General features: G+C 46.7%; 1 protein-coding gene and 1 pseudogene across 2 annotated transcripts in view; one reads left to right on the forward strand and one right to left on the reverse strand.

Moving 5' to 3' along the window:
• The window catches only part of LOC147091567 (uncharacterized), a 52,872-nt gene extending 39,396 nt beyond the window's left edge, over nt 1-13,476 (forward strand). Inside the window, exon 2 of the mRNA XM_085976814.1 lies at nt 12,462-13,476. Within this exon, the coding sequence (XP_085832940.1) occupies nt 12,462-13,316 (855 nt within the window). The 3' untranslated portion in view covers nt 13,317-13,476. The remainder of the gene's footprint in view (nt 1-12,461) is intronic.
• LOC147091568 (uncharacterized) overlaps nt 1-24,152 on the reverse strand; it is a 65,236-nt pseudogene that overhangs the window by 12,277 nt on the left and 28,807 nt on the right. The gene's annotated exons all lie outside the window — the stretch shown is intronic.

Genomic DNA, 24,152 nt, shown 5'->3' on the forward strand with positions numbered 1-24,152 from the left:
ACACCAACCAGGCCCCAGCCATGATGTTCTTTAACTGAAGGTTAAGATCTCACCTGGATTTGCTCAGACCAAACGTACGAAGAGATGTTGAGAGTTAGCAATTCCAGCACATCCATGAGAAGCCAACAAGGAGCTTCAATGTAGGGCAACCAGTCTTGGCCCGTGACTACCGAACAGAAAAATGGCAGCCAGGAACGATATGCACACGGCAGGGCCCACTAATGTACACAGTGGACGTTGGGGAGAGCATCGTGAGACGCCATGCTGACCAGATCCTAGAGTCACAGGAACAAGTCAACACCATGCCTCGCCCATACGTACCTGGTGATGAACCCGACGTACAGGTAGCATCTACCCCAGAAACAGTAGCATCAGAAGCTGATGAACCAACCGACAACAGGGGGCCAGAATCGCCTCCGCACCAAGAGCAAGACACTCAGGAAAGGCGCTATCCAGAAAGGATCAGGAAGCCTCCCCAAAGACTGAATTTATAAATAGACTATTTTCAGCTAATGTTGCATGTTAAAAGTGTTAATTGTAATTAGTTTGATATTTAATTGTTAAATGAGTGTTATGGTAGTTAATCTAAAAGGGGAGGAATTGTAATGTATGTACCTTTAAGGGGAGAACTACTTTTTACAGCTCCTGTATACTGTAGTACCGGCAGTGACCACACCGCTATATAAACCCTGAGTAGTGATCTGTACAGTTAGTTCTAGAGTAACCCTCATTCAGTAAACACCTGTTGAATCGTTCCCTGCAGCCTGTTGTCTGATTATTGAAGGACACAACATTAAGATACACGGACCTAACAAGGGTCAGGGGGTGAGTGCGGGAGGGTCAGGGGGCGAGTGCGGGAGGGTCAGGGGGCGAGTGTGGGAGGGTCAGGGGGCGAGTGTGGGAGGGTCAGGGGGTGAGTGCGGGAGGGTCAGGGGGTGAGTGCAGGAGCGTCCATCTCAAGGACCAGTGTGTATCTGAGTCAATGGGACTCTCTCTGACCTTTCTCCCCAGTCCATCTCCAGGATCAGTGTGTATCTGAGTCAATGAGACTCTCTGACCTTTCTCCCCAGTCCATCTCCAGGACCAGTGTGTATCTGAGTCAATGGGACTCTCTCTGACCTTTCTCCCCAGTCCATCTCCAGGACCAGTGTGTATCTGAATCAATGGGACTCTCTCTGACCTTTCTCCCCAGTCCATCTCCAGGACCAGTGTGTATCTGAATCAATGGGACTCTCTCTGACCTTTCTCCCCAGTCCATCTCCAGGACCAGTGTGTATCGGAGTCAATGGGACACTCTCTTACCTTGCTCCCCAGTCGATCTCTGGAAGCTCTTTGAATTGGAAGGGTTCTCTCTGGTTGGTGCTCACAATCCTGTGCTGGTTCACCTGCTGTCGTTCCTCAGTCTACAATCCCTGTTTACTTTGAGCTGAGCACCTTCCTCAATCACACCATCACTCACCGGGAGATCTAATTGTGGCAAAGCAGAAAATAAGAACAATATTGAAAGCGTGAAATAATGTAATGTAGTGTGGCGGAACCACCAGAGGATTACAGACAATTGTATATAATTCCTTTTATAGCAATGTGGTACAGCTGGGGGCTGCACCTTTAATGTATCTATTAAATGTACTATGGCTTCTTTCCTGTACTCCGTGTAATGATGTCATGCCGCCCGTCACGTGATCTCCCAATGGCGGGAAGAACGTGATGATGTCATGACGTCAGAGCTCGGAACCGTCTAGCAGTTCAAAGTGGCTTTCAAACAGACCAGATTTTTGATTCTCTGCATCGATCTCAATTCTTCAGCTAGGAACCTCAGTTCCTACAGTAGACTTTTAATCTGCTTACTAATATTTCAATTTCAAGGCCGAGTATTTGTTTGATTTTGTCCCTTTCCTCAGATCCCCAGTTCGAGGGCTGTGTGCTGAGTTTGGAGATTTTCCTCACTGTAAATTTCCGGCCTCCTGAGACTCCCCCATTTTGACTGCTCTGGGCGGAAATGCGCCATTTTCTGTGCGGAGTTACCAACCGGAGCTGTGACCCTCCCTCGCTGTGATCTAAACTCGGGGCTGAGCAGCCGGTGTCGGGCCGGGTGCTGAATGGAGCCGAGTTCCCTCAGTCACAGAGCAGGCCCTGTAAACCGGGCAACCAGCCTGTTTCTGACCAGCCGGCGCCGCCCAGCCCAGTACACAGCAAACCCATGGTCAGCAGGGGAGCGGCACTGCGCCTGCACGGGAGGGCAGGGGAGCAGCACTGCGCCTGCGCGGGAGGGAGAAAGTGAGCGGCACTGCGCCTGCTGGGAGCGATAATGATGCGTTCGTGCGACATCGCTCACCCGCGCAGTGCCGCTCCATTTATCTCCTGCGCAAGCGCCGTGCCGCACCCCAGCCCCCCCGCGCAGGCGCAGTGCCGCTCGCTTACTCTCTGCCGCTCAGGCACAGTGCCGCTCCCTTTCTCTCTGCCGCGCAGGCGCAGTGCCGCTCCCTTTCTCTCTCTCTCGCTCTCTCCCACGCAGGCGCAGTGCCGCTCCCTTGCCCTCCCGCGCAGGTGCAGTGCCGCTCCCTTTCTCGCTCCCATGCAGGCACAGTGCCGCTCCCCTGCACTCCCGCGCAGGCGCAGTGCCGATCCCTTTCTCTCTCTGGTGCAGGCGCAGTGCCGCTCACTTTCTCTCACCCGCGCAGGCGCAGTGCCGCTCCCCTGCCCTCCCGCGCAGGCGCAATGCTGCTCCACTGCCCTCCCGCACAGGCGCAGTGCCACTCCCCTGCTGATCATGGGTTTGCTGTGTGGTGGGCCGGGCGGCGCCGGCCGGTCAGAAACAGGCTGGTTGCCCGGGTTACAGGGCCTGCTCTGTGACTGAGGGAACTCAGCTCCATTCAGCACCCGGCCCGACAGCGGCTGCTCAGCCCCGAGTTTAGATCACAGCGAGGGAGGGTCACAGGGTCACCGCTCCGGTTAGTAACTCCGCACAGAAAATGGCGCATTTCCGCCCAGAGCAGTGAAAATGGGGGAGTCTCAGGAGGCCGGAAATGTACAGTGAGGAAAATCTCCAAACTCAGCACACAGCCCTCGAACTGGGGATCTGAGGAATGGGACAAAATCAAACAAATACTCGGCCTTGAAATTGAATTATTAGTAAGCAGATTAACTCGGAGGGAAGGAGAGAGGTAAAAAGTAATCCAAGTGTGACGTCACCAGAAAGCGGGTAAGTGATTGGTTGGTAAGTATTTCTCCCTTATTAAGCTTAAATCTCTTTGGTTTATAGTTTCTAAGGTGTGATATTCACCATCTAGAATCGGGGCAGAGGGTATTTAAGAATAATATTAATAAATTTAATTAATTACATAGAATGGGAGATCAGGTGATGTGTTGCTGCTGCAATATTTCGGAGCTGGTGGACACCATTGATGCTCATGGTGATCACATTTGCAGTAAGTGTTGGCTGCTCGAGGAATTCCGGCTCCGTGTTGAAGAGCTGGAGTCTGAGCTTCAAACACTGAGACACATCAGGGAGGGGGAGAGTTACCTGGACTCTGTGTATCACGAGGTATTCAGACCAATTAGATTAATTAATTCAGATGTAGTCCGTGGCCAGGGTCAGGATGGTGTGACTAGAAGTGAGGCAGGTACGGGGATCCAGGAGGTAGTGTTGGAGGAGCCACAGCCCTTGCACTTGTCCAACAGGTTCGAGGCTCTTATTCCCTGTGAGGATGGGAACAGGGACTGTGGGGAGGATGAGCAACCTGGCCACAGCACCGTGGAGCGGCGGGCCATTCAAGTGGGGGGAGTTAAAAGAAATGTTGTAGTGGTAGGGGATAGTATCGTTAGGGGGATAGATAGAGTTCTTTGCAGCCGAGAGCGAGAGTCCCGAAGGCTGTGTTGCCTGCCCGGTGCCAGGGTTAAGGACATCTCCTCTGGACTGGAGAGAAACTTGGAGTGGGAGGGGGAGGATCCAGTTGTCGTGGTCCATGTTGGTACCAATGACATAGATAGGACAAGGAAGGAGGTTCTGCTGAGTGAGTTTGAGCAGCTAGGGGCCAAATTAAAAAGCAGAACCACAAGGGTAATAATCTCTGGATTATTACCTGAGCCACGAGCAAATTTGGCTGGGACAAATAAAATTAGAGAGTTAAATGCGTGGCTCAAAGACTGGTGTGGGAGAAATGGGTTTTGCTTCCTGGGACACTGGCACCAGTACTGGGGCAGGAGGGAGCTGTTCCGTTGGGACAGGCTTCACTTGGCCAGTGCTGGGACTAGAGTTCTGGTGGATCATTTAACTAGGGCTGTAGAGAGGGCTTTAAACTAACTAGTGGGGGGGAGGTTCCTAGAGAGCAAATAATAAAAATGACAACAGAGAAGGTCATAGACTTAGGTAGCAGTGGGGAAATTAAAAACCAGAGCATGTCAGGAAGGGGCAGAAGGTATGGAGTAAAAGGTAAAGTAATAAAAGGGGCAAAAGCAGGAACTAAGTGTCACAAAACATCTTTGAAAGTTCTCTATCTGAATGCACGTAGCATTCGTAACAAAATAGATGAGTTAATGGCACAAATAACTACATATGGGTATGATCTTGTGGCCATTACAGAAACATGGCTGCAGGGTGACAATGCCTGGGAATTAAACATACCAAGTTATTTAACGATCAGGAAGGACAGGCAGGAAGGAAGGGGAGGTGGGGTGGCTATATTAATAAAGGAAGGAATCACTGTAATACAGAGAAATGATATTCGGTCAAAAGATCAGGATAATGAAACAGTTTGGGTGGAGGTAAGGAATAATAGGGGGAAAAAACAATAGTGGGCGTAGTCTACAGGCCTCCGAACAGTGGCAACTCTGTTGGACGGAGTATCAATCAAGAAATAGTTGAGGATTGTAATAAGGGAACATCTATAATTATGGGGGATTTTAACTATCATATTAATTGGACAAATCAAATTGGGCAGGGCTGCCTTGAGGATGAGTTCATTGAGTGTATTAGGGATGGGTTTCTTGAGCAGTATGTAACTGAACCGACCAGGGGGCAAGCAACCTTAGATCTGGTCCTGTGTAACGAGACAGGATTAATTAAAAATGTCCTTGTAAAGGATCCCCTTGGAATGAGTGACCATAACATGGTTGAATTCCATATTCAATTAGAGGGTGAGAAGGTTGGATCTCAAACAAGTGTGCAAAGCTTGAATAAAGGAGACTATGAAGTTATGAGAGCGGAATTGAGTAGAGTGGATTGGGAAAATAGATTAAAGGGTAAGACGATACATGATCAGTGGTGTACGTTTAAGGAGTTATTTTACAACTTCCAAAAAATATATATTCCACTGAGAAGAAAAGGGTGTAAAAGAAAAGACAGCCATCCGTGGCTAAGTAACGAAATTAAGGATAGTATTCGACTAAAAACAAGCGCATATAAGGTAGCCAAATCTAGTGGGAGGACAGACGATTGGGAAAACTTTAAAAGACAGCAAAAAATAACAAAAAGATTGATTAAGAAAGGGAAGATAGATTATGAAAGTGAATTAGCAAAAAATATAAAAACAGATAGTAAGAGTTTTTACAGTTATATAAAAAGAAAAAGGGTGGCTAAAGTAAATGTTGTCCCTCAGAGGATGAGACCGGGAAATTAATGGAGGGAAATATGGAGATGGCAAAAACACTGAATGAATATTTTATATCAGTCTTTACAGTAGAAGACACTAAGAATATCCCAACACTGGACAAACAGGGGGCTAAAGGGGGGGAGGAGCTAAACACGATCAAAATCACTAAGGAAGTGGTACTCGGTAAAATAATGGGACTCAAGGCGGATAAATCACCTGGACCTGATGGCTTACATCCTAGGGTCTTGAGGGAAGTGGCGGTAGGGATTGTGGATGCATTGGTAATAATTTTCCAAAACTCCCTGGACTCGGCAAAGGTCCCGGCAGACTGGAAAACTGCTAATGTAACACCCTTATTTAAAAGGGGCAGTAGACAGAAGGCTGGAAACTATAGACCGGTTAGCCTAACATCTGTGGTAGGTAAAATTTTGGAGTCCATTATTAAGGAGACAGTAACAGGACATTTGGATAATCATAATTTAATAGGACAAAGTCAGCATGGTTTTATGAAGGGGAAGTCATGTTTGACAAATTTGCTGGAGTTCTTTGAGGAAGTAACATATCGGGTGGATAAAGAGGAACCAGTGGACGTAGTGTATTTAGACTTCCAAAAGACATTTGACAAGGTGCCACACAAAAGATTATTGCTTAAGATAAAAATCACGGGATTGGGGGTAATATTCTGGCATGGATAGAGGATTGGCTATCTAACAGAAGGCAGAGAGTTGGGATAAATGGTTAATTCTCAGACTGGCAATCAGTAACTAGTGGTGTTCCGCAGGGGTCAGTGCTGGGTCCCCAACTCTTTACAATCTATATTAACGATTTGGAGGAGGGGACCGAGTGTAACATATCAAAGTTTGCAGATGATACTAAGATGGGAGGGAAAGTAGTGAGTGAGGAGGACATAAAAAACCTGCAAGGGGACATAGACAGGCTAAGTAAGTGGGCAGAGATTTGGCAGATGGAATACAATACTGCAAAGTGTGAGGTCAAGCACTTTGGCAGGAAAAATCGTAGAGCAAGTTATTATCTTAATGGTAAGAAACTGGAAAGTGCTGAAGTACAAAGGGATCTGGGGGTCCTGGTGCACGAAACTCAAAAGGTTAGTATGCAGGTGCAGCAAGTGATTAAGAAGGCCAATTGAATGTTGGCTTTCATTGCTAGGGGGATAGAATATAAAAATAGGGCGGTATTGCTTCAGTTGTACAAGGTATTGGTGAGACCGCACCTGGAATACTGCGCACAGTTTTGGTGTCCATACTTAAGAAAGGACATACTTGCTCTCGAGTCAGTACAAAGAAGGTTCACTCGGTTAATCCTGGGGATGAGGGGATGGACATATGAGGAGAGGTGGAGTAGATTGGGACTCTACTCATTGGAGTTCAGAAGATTGTGAAGGGGTTGGATCGGGTGGATGCGGGGAAGATGTTCCCGATGATGGGTGAAACTAGAACTAGGGGGCATAGTCTTAGAATAAGGGGCTGCTCTTTCAAAACTGAGATGAGGAGGAACTACTTCACTCAGAGGGTGGTAGGTCCATGGAATATGCTGCCCCAAAAAGCTGTAGAAGCTACATCATTACATAAATTTAAAAAAGAAATAGACAGTTTCCGAGAAGTAAAGGGAATTAAGGGTTACGGGGAGCGGGCAGGAATTTGGACATGAGTCTAGGTTCGGATCGGTCATGGCCCTGTGGGTAGCGGAGCGGGTCCAGGGGCCGTGTAGCCTGATCCTGCTCCTATTTCATCTGTCTAATTCTGATAGATTCAGGAGATGGTTCTGTGATAGTGGATTGGCGGTTAGGATCAGATCAGCCATGATCTTATTGAATGGCGGAGCAGGCTCGAGGGGCCGATTGGCCTACTCCTGCTCCTATTTCTTGTGTTCTTATGTTCTTATGAAAATTGGAGGATTGGTAAATAGCGAGGAGGGAAGCCTCAGCCTACAGGAGAATATAGATGGGTTGCTTAGATGGGCAGCACAGTGGCAAATGGAATTTAACCCTGAAAAGTGTGAGGTGATGCATTTTGGGAGGACTAACTAGGGAATACACAATGAATGGTAGAACCCTAGGAAGGACAGAGGATCAGAGGGACCTTGGTGTGCATGTACATAGATCCCTGAGGACAGCAGGACAGCTAGATAAGGTGGTTAAGAAGGCATATGGGATACTTGCCTTCATTAGCCGAGGCATAGTATATAAGAGCAGGGGGGTTATGATGGAGCTGTACAAACCCTAGTTAGGCCACAGCTGGAATACTGTGTGCAGTTCTGGTTGCCACACGATAGGAAGGATGTGATTGCATTGGAGAGGGTGCAGAGGAGATTCACCAGGTTGTTACCTGGGCTGGAGCGCTTCAGCTATGAAGAGAGACTGGACAGGCTGGGGTTGTTTTCCTTAGAGCAGAGAAGGCTGAGGGGGGGACCTGATTGAGGTGTACAAAATTATGAGGGGCATAGATAAGGTAGAGAGAAAGGAACTTTTCTCCTTAGTAGTGGGGTCAATAACAAGGGGGCATAGTTTCAAGGTAAGGGGCAGGAGGTTTAGAGGGGATTTGAGGAAAAACTTTTTCACCCAGAGGGTGGTTGGAATCTGGAACTCACTGCCTGAAAGGGTGGTAGAGGCATTAAATCCTCACAACATTCAAGAAGCATTTAGATGAGCCCTTGAAACGCCATAGCATACAAGGCTATGGACCAAGTGCTGGAAAATGGGATTAGAATAGACAGGGCTTGATGGCCGGCGCGGACACGATGGGCTGAAGGGCCCCTTTCTGTGCTGTATAAACCTATGCCTCTATGGTAGCACTCTTGCCTCTGAGGCATAAGGTTGTGGGTTCATAGTCCCACTCCAGAGACTTGAGCACAAAAATTCAGGCTGACACTCCAGTGCAGTACTGAGGCACTGTCAGAGGTGGCGTCTTTCAGATGAGACGTTAAACTGAGGCCCTGCCTGCTCTCTCAGGTGGATGTAAAAGATCCCATGACACTATTTTGAGAAAGAAAGGCTTGCATTTATATAGTGCTTTCATGACCAGCAGACGTCTTGAAGTGCTTTACAGCCAATGAAGTACTTTTGAGGTGTAGTCACTGTTGTAATGTGGGAAAGAGCAGGGGAAATATCCCCGGTGTCCTAGCCAATGTTTATCCCTCAATCAATGTAACAAAAGGATAATAGCAAAATACTGCGGATGCTGGAAATCTGAAATAACAACAGGAAATGCTGGAAACACTCAGCAGGCCAGGCAACAGCCGTAGAGAGACAAACAGAGTTAACAAAAAGATAGATTATCTGGTCATTATCACATTGCTGTTTGTGGGAGCTTGCTGTGCGCTATTTGACTGCTGCATTTGCTACATTACAACAGTGACTACACTTCAAAAGTACTTAATTGGCTGTAAAGCACTTTGGGACGTCCGGTGGTGGTGAAAGGCGCTATAGAAATGCAAGTCTTTCTTTCTTCACTGGTCTCACCAGCGACCTCTTCTGGCTGATGGTTGATTGACAGACGATAGTCCGCGCATGCGCACAGGGAGTGCCGGTTTGGACCGAGTCCGGCACAGTGACCCCTCCCGGTCACCAAGGGCAACAACCGCGCATGCCCAGAGGACACCAACCCCTCCCCCACTCGGAGCTGCGCCTGCGCACTCGGATCCTGCCGGACGGAGTCGGCGCGGGGCATTCCGGGGAAAGGCCTTGGTGTCGGTTCCAGAGTCGCGATCGGTGACGCAAAGTGAATTTTCACCACTCCAATTGGGTGGAGAATCGCACGGGGTGAGGGGGAGGGGTGGATTGGGAGAGAATAAAGAGAAATAGAAAAACCTGAGAGTCCGCGAGGCCCCGGACCGAGTGGCGCCAGTTGGACGGAGCACGTGATCACCTCGGGGACATGTGACCCGGTCCTGCGGCCTGATTGATGGGAGCTTCCGACCAATAGGGAGCGAGCGGGGTGGGGCTGGAGGAGCGAGCCGGCGGCGGGACCTCTAACCAATCAGGGAGCCTGAGGGGTGGGACTAGCGCCAGCTGATTGTCTGATCCACAGGGCAGCGAGTTTCTCCAGTCCCTTGTTCCGGGCCCGGGGCCAGGGGAGGCTGTGGGCCTTTATTCCCCTTATTGGACACAAGGCTCTTTGGCTCACAACACACTGACTCAGGTTTTAATAGAGACTTTTTAAATTCATCAATAAAAGCAGATAAACCTCGTGCTTCTGTGGAACAAACTTTCTAATATTTTATAGAATCATAGAATGGTTACAGCACAGAAGGAGGCCATTCAGGCCGTCGAGCCCGTGCCGGCTCTCTGCATGACCACTTCAGCTAGTCCCACTCCACCGCCCTTTCCCCGTAACCCTGCAAATTTATTTACTTCAGGTACTTATCCAATTCCCTTTTGAAAGCCGTGATTGAATCTGCCTCCACCATCCTTTCAGGCAGTGCATTCCATATCCTAACCACTCGCTGCGTAAAAAAGTTTTTCCTCATGTCGCCTTTGGTTCTTCTGCCAATCACCTTAAATCTGTGTCCTCCGGTTCTCGACCCTTCCACCAATGGGAACATTTTCTCTCTCTCTACTCTGTCCTGACCCCTCGTGATTTTGAACACCTCTATCAAATCTCCTCTCAATCTTCTCTGCTCTAAGGAGAACAACCCCAGCTTCTCCAGTCTATCCACATAACTGAAGTCCCTCATCCCTGGAACCATTCTTGTAAATCTTTTCTGCACCTTCTCTAAAGCCTTCACATCCTTCCTAAAGTGCGGTGCCCAGAATTGGACACAATACTCCAGTTGAGGCCGTACCAGTGTTTTATAAAGGTTCATCATAACCTCCTTGCTTTTGGACTCTATGCCTCTATTTATAAAGCCCAGGATCCCATATGCTTTTTTAACCACTTTCTCAACCTGCCCTGCCACCTTCAACGATTTGTGCACACATACCCCCAGGTCTCTCTGTTCCTGCACCTACTTTAGCATTGTACCCTTTAGTTTATATTGCCTCTCCTCATTCTTCCTACCAAAATGTATCGCTTTGCACCTTTCTGCGTTAAATTTCATCTCCCATGTGTCCCCCCATTCCACCAGCATGTCTATGTCCTCTTGAAGTCTATCACTATCCTTCTCACTGTTCACTATACTTCCAAGTTTTGTGTCATCTGCATATTTTGAAACTGTGTCCTGTACACCCAAGTCCAAGTCATTAATATATATATATATATATATATATCTCAAGAAAAGCAGTGGTCCTAGTACCGACCCCTGGGGAACACCACTGTATACCTTCCTCCAGTCTGAAAAACAACCGTTCACCACTACTCTTGTTTCCTGTCACTTAGCCAATTTCATATCCATGCTGCCAGTGTCCCTTTTATTCCATGGGCTTCAACATTGCTGGCAAGCCTATTATGTGGCTCTTTGTCGAACGCCTTTTGGAAATCCATGTACACCACGTTAACCGCATTGCCCTCATCAACCCTCTCTGTTACCTCATCAAAAAACTCAATCAGAATCAGAGTGGCCGGGCCCGACGGACGTGCAGCCAGGGCCGCGGCACCAGGAAACCCTGGGTGCAGTGCCTCCCCCATCCGAGCCGCCACTTACCGGTTTCTTCAGATGGTTCCACCAAGTCTGAGTCGGGACAAAGGACAGGAGCCATGCTCCCAGAATGGCCCACGGCCCCGGGGAGCATGCGCACTCTCAGCGGGGAAATCAGAGCGTTGGATAAAGCGGTTTCTGGGGCACGGTGAATTAGTCAGCAGCTGTCGGGAAGAGTTTTATTGCAGGCTGACAGAAGATAGGGCCCTGGCCGCCTGTGTAGGTCTTTTTGTTGCTTCAGTTTGAGCTGGTGTGGAGATGGAGGAGAAGCTGCTGGGTTTAACCCCCAGTACTTCTGAGCCCAGGAGGACCCAACAATTTCCAATGTGTGACAGTCAAGGGAGGTGGATTCTGGGGGAGATTAGGTTGTTAAACAGACACTGTCCCTACAATGTAAAAGAATATTGTTTTAGGAATAAGTATTTCTGTAGATGCTTTTAATCCAGTTTACATCTGCAGATTTGTTTTAATTCATTCTTGGGATGTGGGCGTCGCTCGCAAGACCAGAATATGTTGCCAATCCCCATCTTCCCCTTGAGAAGGTGATGGTGGGCCACCTTCTTGAGCTGCTGCAGTCCGTGAGGTGAAGGTACTCCCACAATGCTGTTGTGTAAGGAGTTCCAGGATTTTCACCCAGTGATGATGTAGCAACGGCGATATATGTCCAAGTCAGGATGGTGTGTGACTTGGAGAACTTGCAGGTGATGGTGCTCCCATGCAGCTTCTGCCTTTGTCCTTCTAGCTGCTGGAGGTTGCGGGTTTTGAAGGTTCTGTCAAAGTTCTGTTCGAGTTGCAGATGTATAAAGTCCATCTCCTTCGCCCCCTCCCACTCCCACCTCTCTCTCTCTCTCTCTCCTCCCATAGAGGCCAGAGGCCCAGACCAGGTGGCAGATTCCCTTCACCGAGGGACATTAGTGAACCAGTGGGATTTTAGGACAATCCGGCAGCTTTCATGGTCACTTTTTTCTAGTGCCGGCCCCACAAATGACCAGATTCATTGAGCTCAATTTCACAACCTGCCTCTTTAGTGGGTTCTGTCTCACGCTCCCTGTTTTAAATTCATTGTACAGGGTATTAGATGGGGAGGATTTACAGACGGGAAACTCAAACCACACATCACGTCAAGAGCTGACAGAGTCACTCGATTCATCAGGAACTGAATATCATCGGCCTTTGAATATGGAAGCAAAAAGCACCGTTCACACCGGGGAGAAACCGTACACGTGTTCTGCGTGTGGACGAGGATTCAGCCGACCCTCTGGCCTATCGAGACACAAGCGCATTCATACCGGGGAGAGGCCGTTCAACTGCTCTGAGTGTGGGAAGGGATTCACTCGGTCATCTGACCTTCAGACACACCAGCGTGTTCACACCGGGGAGAGACCGTTCACCTGCTCTGAGTGTGGGATGGGATTCACTCGGTCATCCAAACTGCTGATACACCAGCAAGTTCACACTGGGGAGAGGCCGTTCAGGTGCTCTCACTGCGGGACTGGGTTCAGGCAGTCATCTGACCTCACTGTCCACCAGCGGACTCACACTGGGGAGAGGCCGTTCACCTGCTCTGAGTGTGGGAAGGGATTCACTCGCTCATCCACCCTGCTGACACACCAGCGAGTTCACAGTGGGGAGAGGCTGTTCACCTGCCCTGAGTGTGGGAAGGGATTCACTCAGTCAACCCACCTGCTGAGACACCAGCGAGTTCACACTGGGGAGAGGCCGTTCACCTGCCCTGAGTGTGGGAAGGGATTCACTCAGTCATCCCACCTGCTGACACACCAGCGAGTTCACACTGGGGAGAGGCCGTTCACCTGCTCTGAGTGTGGGAAGGGATTCACTCAGTCATCCTACCTGCTGACACACCAGCGAGTTCACACTGGGGAAAGGCCGATCAGGTGCTCGCACTGCGGGACTGGGTTCAGGCGATCATCTGATCTCACTGTCCACCAGCGCACTCATACTGGGGAGAGACCGTTCAGGTGCTCTCACTGCGGGACTGGGTTCAGGCGATCATCTCAGCTCACTATACACCAGCGCACTCACACTGGGGAGAGGCCGTTCACCTGCTCTGAGTGTGGGAAGGCATTCACTCGCTCATCCCACCTGCTGAGACACCAGCGAGTTCACGTGTGACTGCAGGGGTTGGATTCTGTTGTTTTTGCTGCTGTTAATCACATCCAGGACTGAACCATGTTCATTCTGACAGTTGGGGTTTGTTTCTGCTGATGTTAGTAACTCCTGTAAGTGGGCTGGAGTTTAATATTCTGGATGGATGTCAAATAAATCAGCTTTGCTTTAAACACATTGCTGTAGATTTTTGTCTTTCCCACCTGAGTGTTTAGCATCACCTGGCTGGAGCTCAGAAAGGACAATCTGAGGGAGGATCGTATGGTGGGAACAGAACTCCAGCCTGGACACAGTCCTTCAGGGCCACACTGAGAGGGGCAAACGGCACTTTGGTCTTTCTCATCTCTCTTCGCTGACAGCAAAGTCCCCGTGTGGGTAACCTTGAGGCGTGTGAGAAACATGTCCCAGCCTCTCTCTGCCATGGTTCAGAGCTCCTAGGCACGGAACAGAAGGCTCCTTTACGAATGTAGCTCAGTGCCTTTTTTTAAAAATGGCCTTATTAACCTGTGTCACTTCTTCTAGTGATTTGTGTATCTGTTTCCCTGGATCCCTCTGCTCCTCCAGCCCATTTAGACTCTTGCGGGGAAATTCGGTGGCATTCCCTTTGGGTCGCTAACGTCGCCGGGGCTAATTTTAGCGCCCTGAAAAAGTTAGTGTCCTGTGCATTAAATTCAGTAGTAGCGCTCCAGGCAGGAGGCGGGGTGCTACTGGAAGCGCTCTCCTCCCTCTTGAGGGGTTACCAGTGAATTTCACAGTGCTTCGTGTAACAGCGCCACGCCCGTCGGCACATAGCACCGCGTCATAGCAGACCTCCCTCCCTGATTAAAGGGGAGGGGCCTAGCACTGCACACACCAGGGCCCTGCTGGACCACCGGGGAGCGGGGTGTCAGATCAAGAGGAGCGCCGGGCTGAGCGATCACAGCCGACACCCCAAAGAAGGGGAAGGGGGCAGGTGCTGGCAGTGTGCCAAAATTAAAATTTGCCGCCTGACACCTGCCCTTTAAGTGGTGTCGCTGTGGCTGCAGGAACGACCCCTGACCCTGTCGGACGCATCGTCCGGCGATGGGTCAGGGGTCGCAACCCAAGGTTGCACCCGGGGTGCTGCGCACGGCAATGATGTCGTTGCCGGCTGTGCAGTGCCGCGGGGCGCAACCGGCTGCCGCCACCGCTAATCTCCCACTGAATATCACAGGAGGCACAAAGCAAGTCAATTTCACACCCTTGTTGTCCAAGTATTGTGTGGCCTCCTTATTCTTCCCACCAAAACACACCACCTCTCACTGATCTACAGTGAAATTCATTAACACACCACCTCACACTGATCTATAGTGACATTCATTAACACACCACCTCACACTGATCTATAGTGAAATTCATTAACACACCAACTCACACTGATCTACAGTGAAATTCATTAACACACCACCTCACACTAATCTATAGTGAAATTCATTAATGCCCCACCTCACGCTGATCTATAGTGAAATTCATTAACACACCACCTCACACTGATCTACAGTGAAATTCATTAACACACCACCTCACACAGATCTAGTGAAATTCATTAACACACCACCTCACACTGATCCACAGCGAAATTCATTAATACACCACCTCACACTGATCTATAGTGAAATTCATTAACACACCACCTCAAACTGACCTAGTGAAATTCATTAACACACCAGCTCAAACTGATCTACAGTGAAATTCATTAATACACCACCTCACACTGATCTATAGTGAAATTCATTAACACACCACCTCACACTGATCTACAGTGAAATTCATTAACACACCACCTAACACTGATCTATAGTGAAATTCAATAACACACCACCTCACACTGATCCATAGTGAAATTCATTATCACTCGTCGGCAGGAACTCAGCGGCAGCAGCGGGGCTATAAAAGTCCCAGAGACCAGGTAAGGCCTCACAGCATCGGCGGGAACTCAGCGGCAGCAGCGGGGCTATAAAAGTCCCAGAGACCAGGTAAGGCCTCACAGCGTCGCCGTGAACTCAGCGGCAGCAGCGGGCATATAAAAGTCCCAGAGACCAGGTAAGGCCTACCAGTCTCCGGTCTGGGAACTCGGAGGGAAGGAGAGAGTTAAAAAATAATCCAAGTGTGAGGTCACCAGAAAGCGGGTAAGTGATTGGTTGGTAAGTATTTCTCCCTTTTTAAGCTTAAATCTCTTTGGTTTACAGTTTCTAACGTGTGATATTCACCATCTAAAATCGGGGCAGAGGGTATTTAAGAATAATATTAATAAATTTAATTAATTACATAGAATGGGAGATCAGGTGATGTGTTGCTGCTGCAATATGTGGGAGCTGGTGGACACCACTGATGCTCACGGTGATCACATTTGCAGTAAGTGTTGGCTGCTCGAGGAATTCCAGTCCGTGTTGAAGAGCTGGAGTCCGAGCTTCAAACATTGAGACACATCGGGGAGGGGGAGAGTTACCTGGACTCTGTGTATCACGAGGTATTCAGAACAATTAGATTAATTAATTCAGATGTAGTCCGTGGCCAGGGTCAGGATGGTGTGGCTAGAAGTGAGGCAGGTACGGGGATCCAGGAGGTAGTGTTGGAGGAGCCACAGCCCTTGCACTTGTCCAACAGGTTCGAGGCTCTTACTCCCTGTGAGGATGGGAACAGGGACTGCGGGGAGGATGAGCAACCTGGCCACAGCACCGTGGAGCAGGGGGCCATTCAAGTGGGAGGAGTTAAAATAAATGTTGTAGTGGTAGGGGATAGTATCGTTAGGGGGATAGATAGAGTTCTTTGCAGCCGAGAGCGAGAGACCCGAAGGCTGTGTTGCCTGCCCTGTGCCAGGGTTAAGGACATCTCCTCTGGACTGGAGAGAAACTTGGAGTGGGAGGGGGAGGATCCAGTTGTCGTGGTCCATGTTGGTACCAACGACATAGATAGGACAAGGAAGGAGGTTCTGCTGAGGGAGTTTGAGCAGCTAGGGGCCAAATTAAAAAGCAGAACCACAAGGGTAATAATCTCTGGATTATTACCTGAACCACAAGCGAATTTGGCTAGGACAAATAAAATTAGAGAGTTAAATGTGTGGCTCAAAGACTGGTGTGGGAGAAATGGGTTTTGGTTCCTGGGACACTGGCACCAGTACTGGGGCAGGAGGGAGCTGTTCCGTTGGGACGGGCTTCACTAGGCCAGTGCTGGGACTAGAGTTCTGGTGGATTATTTAACTAGGGCTGTAGAGAGGGCTTTAAACTAACTAGTGGGGGGGAAGTTCCTAGAGAGTAAATAATAAAAATGACAACAGAGAAGGTCATAGACTTAGGTAGCAGTGGGGAAATTAAAAACCAGAGCGTGTCAGGAAGGGACAGAAGGTATGGAGTAAAAGGTAAAGTAATAAAAAGGCAAAAGCAGGAACTAAGTGTCACAAAACATCTTTGAAAGTTCTCTATCTGAATGCACGTACCAATCGTAACAAAATAGACGAGTTAATGGCACAAATAACTACATATGGGTACGATCTTGTGGCCATTACAGAAACATGGCTGCAAGGTGACAATGCCTGGGAATTAAACATACCAGGTTATTTAACGATCAGGAAGGACAGGCAGGAAGGAAGGGGAGGTGGGGTGGCTATCTTAATAAAGGAAGGAATCACTGTAATACAGAGAAATGATATTGGGTCAAAAGATCAGGATAATGAAACAGTTTGGGTGGAGGTAAGGAATAATAAGGGGAAAAAAACACTAGAGGGTGTAGTCTATAGGCCTCCGAATAGTGGCAACTCTGTAGGACGGAGTATCAATCAGGAAATAGTTGAGGCTTGTAATAAGGGAACATCTATAATTATGGGGGATTTTAACTATCATATTAATTGGACAAATTAAATTGGGCAGGGCTGCTTTGAGGATGAGTTCATTGAGTGTATTAGGGATGGGTTTCTTGAGCAGTATGTAATTAAACCGACCAGGGGGCAAGCAACCTTCAATCTGGTCCTGTGTAACGAGACAGGATTAACTAAAAATGTCCTAGTAAAGGATCCCCTTGGAATGAGTGACCATAACATCGTTGAATTCCATATTCACTTAGAGGGTGAGAAGGTTGGATCTCAAACAAGCGTGCTAAGCTTGAATAAAGGAGACTATGAAGGTATGAGAGCGGAATTGAGTAGAGTGGATTGGGAAAATAGATTAAAGGGTAAGACGATACATGATCAGTGGTGTACATTTAAGGAGTTATTTTACAACTTCCAAAAAATATATATTCCACTGAGAAGAAAAGGGTGTAAAAGAAAACACAGCCATCCGTGGCTAAGTAAAGAAATTAAGGATAGTATTCGACTAAAAACAAGGGCATATAAGGTAGCCAAATCTAGTGGGAGGATAGAGGATTGGGAAAACTTTAAAAGACAGCAAAAAATAACAAAAAGATTGATTAAGAAAGGGAAGATAGATTATGAAAGTAAATTAGCAAAAAATATAAAAACAGATACTAAAAGTTTTTATAGTTATATGAAAAGAAAAAGGGTGGCTAAAGTAAATGTTGGCCCCTTAGAGGATGAGACCGGGAAATTCATGGTGGGAAATATGGAGATGGCAAAAACACTGAATGAATATTTTATATCAGTCTTTACAGTAGAAGACACTAAGAATATCCCAACACTGGACAAACAGGGGGCTAAAGGGGGGGGAGGAGCTAAACACGATCAAAATCACTAAGGAAGTGGTACTCGGTAAAATAATGGGACTCAAGGCGGATAAATCACCTGGACCTGATGGCTTACATCCTAGGGTCTTGAGGGAAGTGGCGGTAGGGATTGTGGATGCATTGGTAATAATTTTCCAAAACTACCTGGACTCGGCAAAGGTCCCGGCAGACTGGAAAACTGCTAATGTAACACCCTTATTTAAAAAGGGCAGTAGACAGAAAGCTGGAAACTATAGACCGGTTAGCCTAACATCTGTGGTAGGTAAAATTTTGGAGTCCATTATTAAGGAGACAGTAACAGGACGTTTGGATAATCATAATTTAATAGGACAAAGTCAGCATGGTTTTATGAAGGGGAAGTCATGTTTGACAAATTTGCTGGAGTTCTTTGAGGAAGTAACATATCGGGTGGATAAAGAGGAACCAGTGGACGTTGTGTATTTGGACTTCCAAAAGGCATTTGACAAGGTGCCACACAAAAGATTATTGCTTAAGATAAAAATCACGGGATTGGGGGTAATATTCTGGCATGGATAGAGGATTGGCTATCTAACAGAAGGCAGAGAGTTGGGATAAATGGTTCATTCTCAGACTGGCAATCAGTAACTAGTGGTGTTCCGCAGGTGTCAGTGCTCGGTCCCCAAGTCTTTACAATCTATATTAACGATTTGGAGGAGGGGACCGAGTGTAGCATATCAAAGTTTGCAGATGATACTAAGATGGGAGGGAAAGTAGTGAGTGAGGAGGACATAAAAAACCTGCAAGGGGACATAGACAGGCTAAGTAAGTGGGCAGAGTTTTGGCAGATGGAATACAATACTGGAAAGTGTGAGGCTATGCACTTTGGCAGGAAAAATCGTAGAGCAAGTTATTATCTTAATGGCAAGAAACTGGAAAGTACTGAAGTAGAAAGGGATCTGGGGGTCCTGGTGCAGGAAACTCAAAAGGTTAGTATGCAGGTGCAGCAAGTGATTAAGAAGGCCAATGGAATGTTGGCTTTCATTGCTAGGGGGATAGAATATAAAAATAGGGAGGTATTGCTTCAGTTGTACAAGGTATTGGTGAGACCGCACGTGGAATACTGCATACAGTTTTGGTGTCCATACTTAAGAAAGGACATACTTGCTCTCGAGTCAGTACAAAGAAGGTTCACTCAGTTAATCCCGGGGATGAGGGGATGGACATATGAGGAGAGATTGTGTAGATTGGGACTCTACTCACTGGAGTTCAGAAGAATGAGAGGCGATCTTATTGAAACATATAAGATTGTGAAGGGGTTGGATCGGGTGGATGCAGGGAGGATGTTCCCGATGATGGGTGAAACTAGAACTAGGGGGCATAGTCTTAGAATAAGGGGCTGCTCTTTCAAAACTGAGATGAGGAGGAACTACTTCACTCAGAGGGTGGTAGGTCTATGGAATATGCTGCCCCAAAAAGCTGTAGAAGCTACATCATTACATAAATTTAAAACAGAAATAGACAGTTTCCTAGAAGTAAAGGGTTACGGGGAGCTTGCAGGAATTTGGACATGAGTGTAGGTTTGGATCGGTCATGGCCCTGTGGGTAGCGGAGCGGGCCCAGGGGCCATGTAGCCTGATCCTGATCCTATTTCGTGTGTCTAATTCTGTTAGATTCAGGAAATAGTTCTGTGATAGTAAATTGGCGGTCAGGATCAGGTCAGCCATGATCTTATTGAGTGGCGGAGCATGCTCGAGGGGCCGATTGGCCTACTCCTGCTCCTATTTCTTATGTTCTTATGTTCTTACCTCACACTGATCTATAGCGAAATTCATTAACACACCACCTGACACTGATCTACAGTGAAATTCATTACCACACCACCTCACACTGATCTATAGTGACATTCATTAACACACCTCACACTGATCTATAGTGAAATTCATTAACACACCACCTCACACTGATCTACAGTGAAATTCATTAATACACCACCTCACACTGATCTGTAGTGAAATTCATTAACACACCACCTCACATTGATCTGTAGTGAAATTCATTAACACCCCACCTCACACTGATCTATAGTGTAATTCATTAAAACACCACCTCACACTGATCTACAGTGAAATTCATTAACACACCACCTCACACTGATCTATAGTGAAATTCATTAACACACCAACTCACACTGATCTATATTGAAATTCATTAACACACCTCACACTGATCTACAGTGAAATTCTTTAACACACAACCTCACACTGATCCAGTGAAGTTCATTAACACACCACCTCACACTGATCTAGTGAAATTCATTAACACACCACCTCACCCTGATCTATAGTGAAATTCATTAACACACCACCTCACACTGATCTGCAGTGAAATTCATTAACACACCACCTCACACTGATCTAGTGACATTCATTAACACACCACCTCACACTGATCTACAGTGAAATTCATTAACACACCACCTCACACTGATCTACAGTGAAATTCATGTACACACCACCTCACACTGATCTATAATGAAATTCATTGACACACCACCTCACATTAATCTATAGTGAAATTCATTAACACACCACCTCACATTGACCTGTAGTAAAATTCATTAACACACCACCTCACACTGATCTATAGTGAAATTCATTAACACACCACCTCACACTGATCTATTCTGAAATTCATTACACCACCTCACACTGATCTACAGTGAAATTCATTAACACACCACCTCACACTGATCCAGTGAAATTCATTAACACATCACCTCACACTGATCCAGTGAAGTTCATTAACACACCACCTCACACTGATCCAGTGAAATTTATTAACACACCACCTCACACTGATCTACAATGTAATTAATTATTACACCACCTGACACTGATCTACAGTGAAATTCATTAACACTCCACCTCACGTTGATCTGTAGTGAAATTCATTAACACACCACCTCACACTGATCCAGTGAAATTCATTAACACACCACCTCACACTGATCCAGTGAAGTTCATTAACACACCACCTCACACTGATCCAGTGAAATTTATTAACACACCACCTCACACTGATCTACAATGTAATTAATTATTACACCACCTCACACTGATCTACAGTGAAATTCATTAACACACCACCTCACAATGATCTATAGAGCAATTCAATAACACACCACCTCACACTAATCCATAGTGAAATTCATTAACACACCACCTCACACTGATCTAGTGAAATTCTTTAACACACCACCTCACACTGATCTACAATGAAATTAATGAATACACCACCTGACACTGATCTATAGTGAAATTCATTAACACACCACCTCACGTTGATCTGTAGTGAAGTTCATTAACACACCATCTCACACTGATCTACAGTGAAATTCATTAACACACCACCTCACACTGATCTACAGTGAAATTCATTAACACACCACCTCACACTGATCCAGTGAAATTCATTAACACACCACCTCACACTGATCCAGTGAAATTCATTAACACACCACCTCACACTGATCTATAGTGAAATTCATTAGCAAACCCCCTCACACTGATCCAGTGAAATTCATTAACACACCACCTCACACTGATCTACAGTGAAATTCATTAACACACCACCTCACACTAATCTATTGTGAAATTCATTAACACACCACCTTACATTGATCTGTAGTGAAATTCATTAACACACCACCTCACACCGATGTATAGTGAAATTCATTAACACACCACCTCACACTGATCTACAGTGAAATTCTTTAACACACCACCTCACACTGATCTATAGTGAAATTCATTTGCCAATTACACCCCCATGCTGAACTTTATTAATGGCTTCTTGCATTTTGTCTTCCTCAGTATTATCTCTACCTTTTTTGGTGTTATCGACAAACTTTGAATTTGTTCTTCTGATTCCTGAGTCCAAATCGTTTATGAACAACAGTGATCCCAGCACCGATCCCTGTGGAACACCACTGTACTATTAAATACTCTTAAATCACTCTGCTCCTCTACTCTTTTTAAAGTTTTACATAAGAATTAGGAGCAGGTGTGGGTCACACGGCCCCTCGAGCCTGCTCTGCCATTCAATAAGATCATGACTGATCATCGACCTCAACTCCACTTTCTCACCCGATTCCCATAGCCCCAAAAATCTATCTAGCTCAGCCTTGAATATACTCAAAGACTCAGCATTCACAGCCCTCTGGGGCAGAGAATTCCAAAGATTCACAACCCTCTGAGTGAAGAAATTCCTCCTTATCTCAGTCTTAAATGGCCGACCCCTTATCCTGAGATTATGCCCCTTAGTTCTACACATTCCAGCCAGGGGAAACAACCTCTCAGCATCTACCCTGTCAATACCCCTCAAAAATCTTGTATGTTTCAACTTAAAATGTACATTTCCCCTCATTTTTCCTCCCAAAGTGTATCACTTCACATATCTCTGCACTAAATTTCATCTGACCCCTACCTGTTCAATCTACTAACCCATGTATATCACATTGAAATCACACTTCACAGTTCCCCACACTCCCTATTGTAGTTTCATCTAGATATTTTGATCTTGTGCTCCATAAACCCAAGCCCAGATCATTTGTCTGTATTGAGAAGAGCAATGGTCCCAACATTGACCCTGGGAGACACCACTGTTTACATCCCTCCAGTCTGAACATCCATTAACCACTACTCTCTGTCCTTTACAAAACTTCCTATCCATGCTGCCCCACTCCCTTTAATACCATGAACCTTAACTTGTCCTCTCACTTTTAAAGGTTTGTGTATCTGAGCCGCTTGTTTCCTACAATACAACACTGTCAGTGACTACACTTCCAAAGTACTTCATTGGCTGTGAAGCACATTGCGACGTCCTGAGGTGGTGAAAGGTGCTATATAAATGCAAGTCTTTCTTTCTTGTAGGTTTTAGAGATATTAACATAAGAAAGCTAAAATTCATTGACATCAAATGTCTTATGTAATATGCATTATGGGAAAGAGAAGTTTAGTCTGAGTTAGAAACTCAAACAGGTGTTTCACTGCAGACAGGTCGCTATGGCAACACTGATAAGACATTCCATTCACTGAATCGAATGGTTGGAATCTGTAATCAGATCAGGGGAAAGAACAGGGTGTGTCTGTTATTAAACACAATATAAGCTTAAAGCAGAATGAGTAGTAGAATAGATTAAATTATAATGTGTGCTGTTCATACGTATAATTGTGAAACTATAAGAAATAACATAATTAACAGCAGGTGTGGTGTATGTGCCTTTAAGAGCCCCCTGTGTACTGTAATGCCGGTAATGGCCACTCGAGCTATATAAGCCTGTATATTGTCTTGTATCTGTTAGTTCACCTCCAGACTTTGTTCAGTAAACACCTGTAAAAACCAACTCCTGCCTTCCGTGTCTCCATTAACACACGGATACTACAGTGGTGATGAATTGGAAACGGACTTACCTGCAATTCGGCAGCACCTCAAGGAGATCGAGTCCTCAGACGAAAGTCAAAGAAAAGCAAGAAAGAAAAAAAAAAAAGAAAAAAACTTTGGTTTCACCAGCTAACCGAGCTGGTGGCAGGTACTGCAATAATCCTTCCCAGGTGGCGGGCTGGGGCTCCATTGGCTGGCTCTGCAGCAGGGCCGAGCAGCAAAGGCGGAGGCAAACAGAGACAGAGGAGGGGAGCACTCGGGAGACAGACGGCGCTGCAAAGCAGGTCGGCGTTCGGACCAAGCAGAGGGAGGGAAAAGTCCCAGAGAGTCTGGCGGGAACGAGTCTCCACCTGTAAATAAAAACCGTGGAAAACAGCATTGTCAGCAGCAGCAACGGCGGGAAAGCGCGGGAAGCGCCATTTTTTCTGCAGGGAAGAAAGGAAAGCGCGGGAAGCACCATTTTTTTTCAGGATGCCTAAGGCTGGCAATATTAATGCTTTCGATAATGATATAGAGGATTGGACCACATATGTGGAAAGAGTAGAGGTATATTGCACAGCAAATGAAATAGAAGATGATAAAAAGGCATCAATACTTCTAAATCTAATGGGCGCAAGGACATACGGGCTGTTACGAAACTTAATCACTCCAGCCAAACCAAAGGACAAGAATTTTAAGGAGATTGTTGATACCCTACAGGAGCACTTAAACCCAACACCGCTGCTGATAGCGGAACGATTCAAA

Source organism: Somniosus microcephalus, unplaced genomic scaffold, assembly GCF_052327205.1.
Source record: "Somniosus microcephalus isolate GS21.2 unplaced genomic scaffold, FLI_Smic_1.0 unresolved_chr3, whole genome shotgun sequence".
In the NCBI taxonomy this organism is placed as follows: domain Eukaryota; kingdom Metazoa; phylum Chordata; class Chondrichthyes; order Squaliformes; family Somniosidae; genus Somniosus; species Somniosus microcephalus.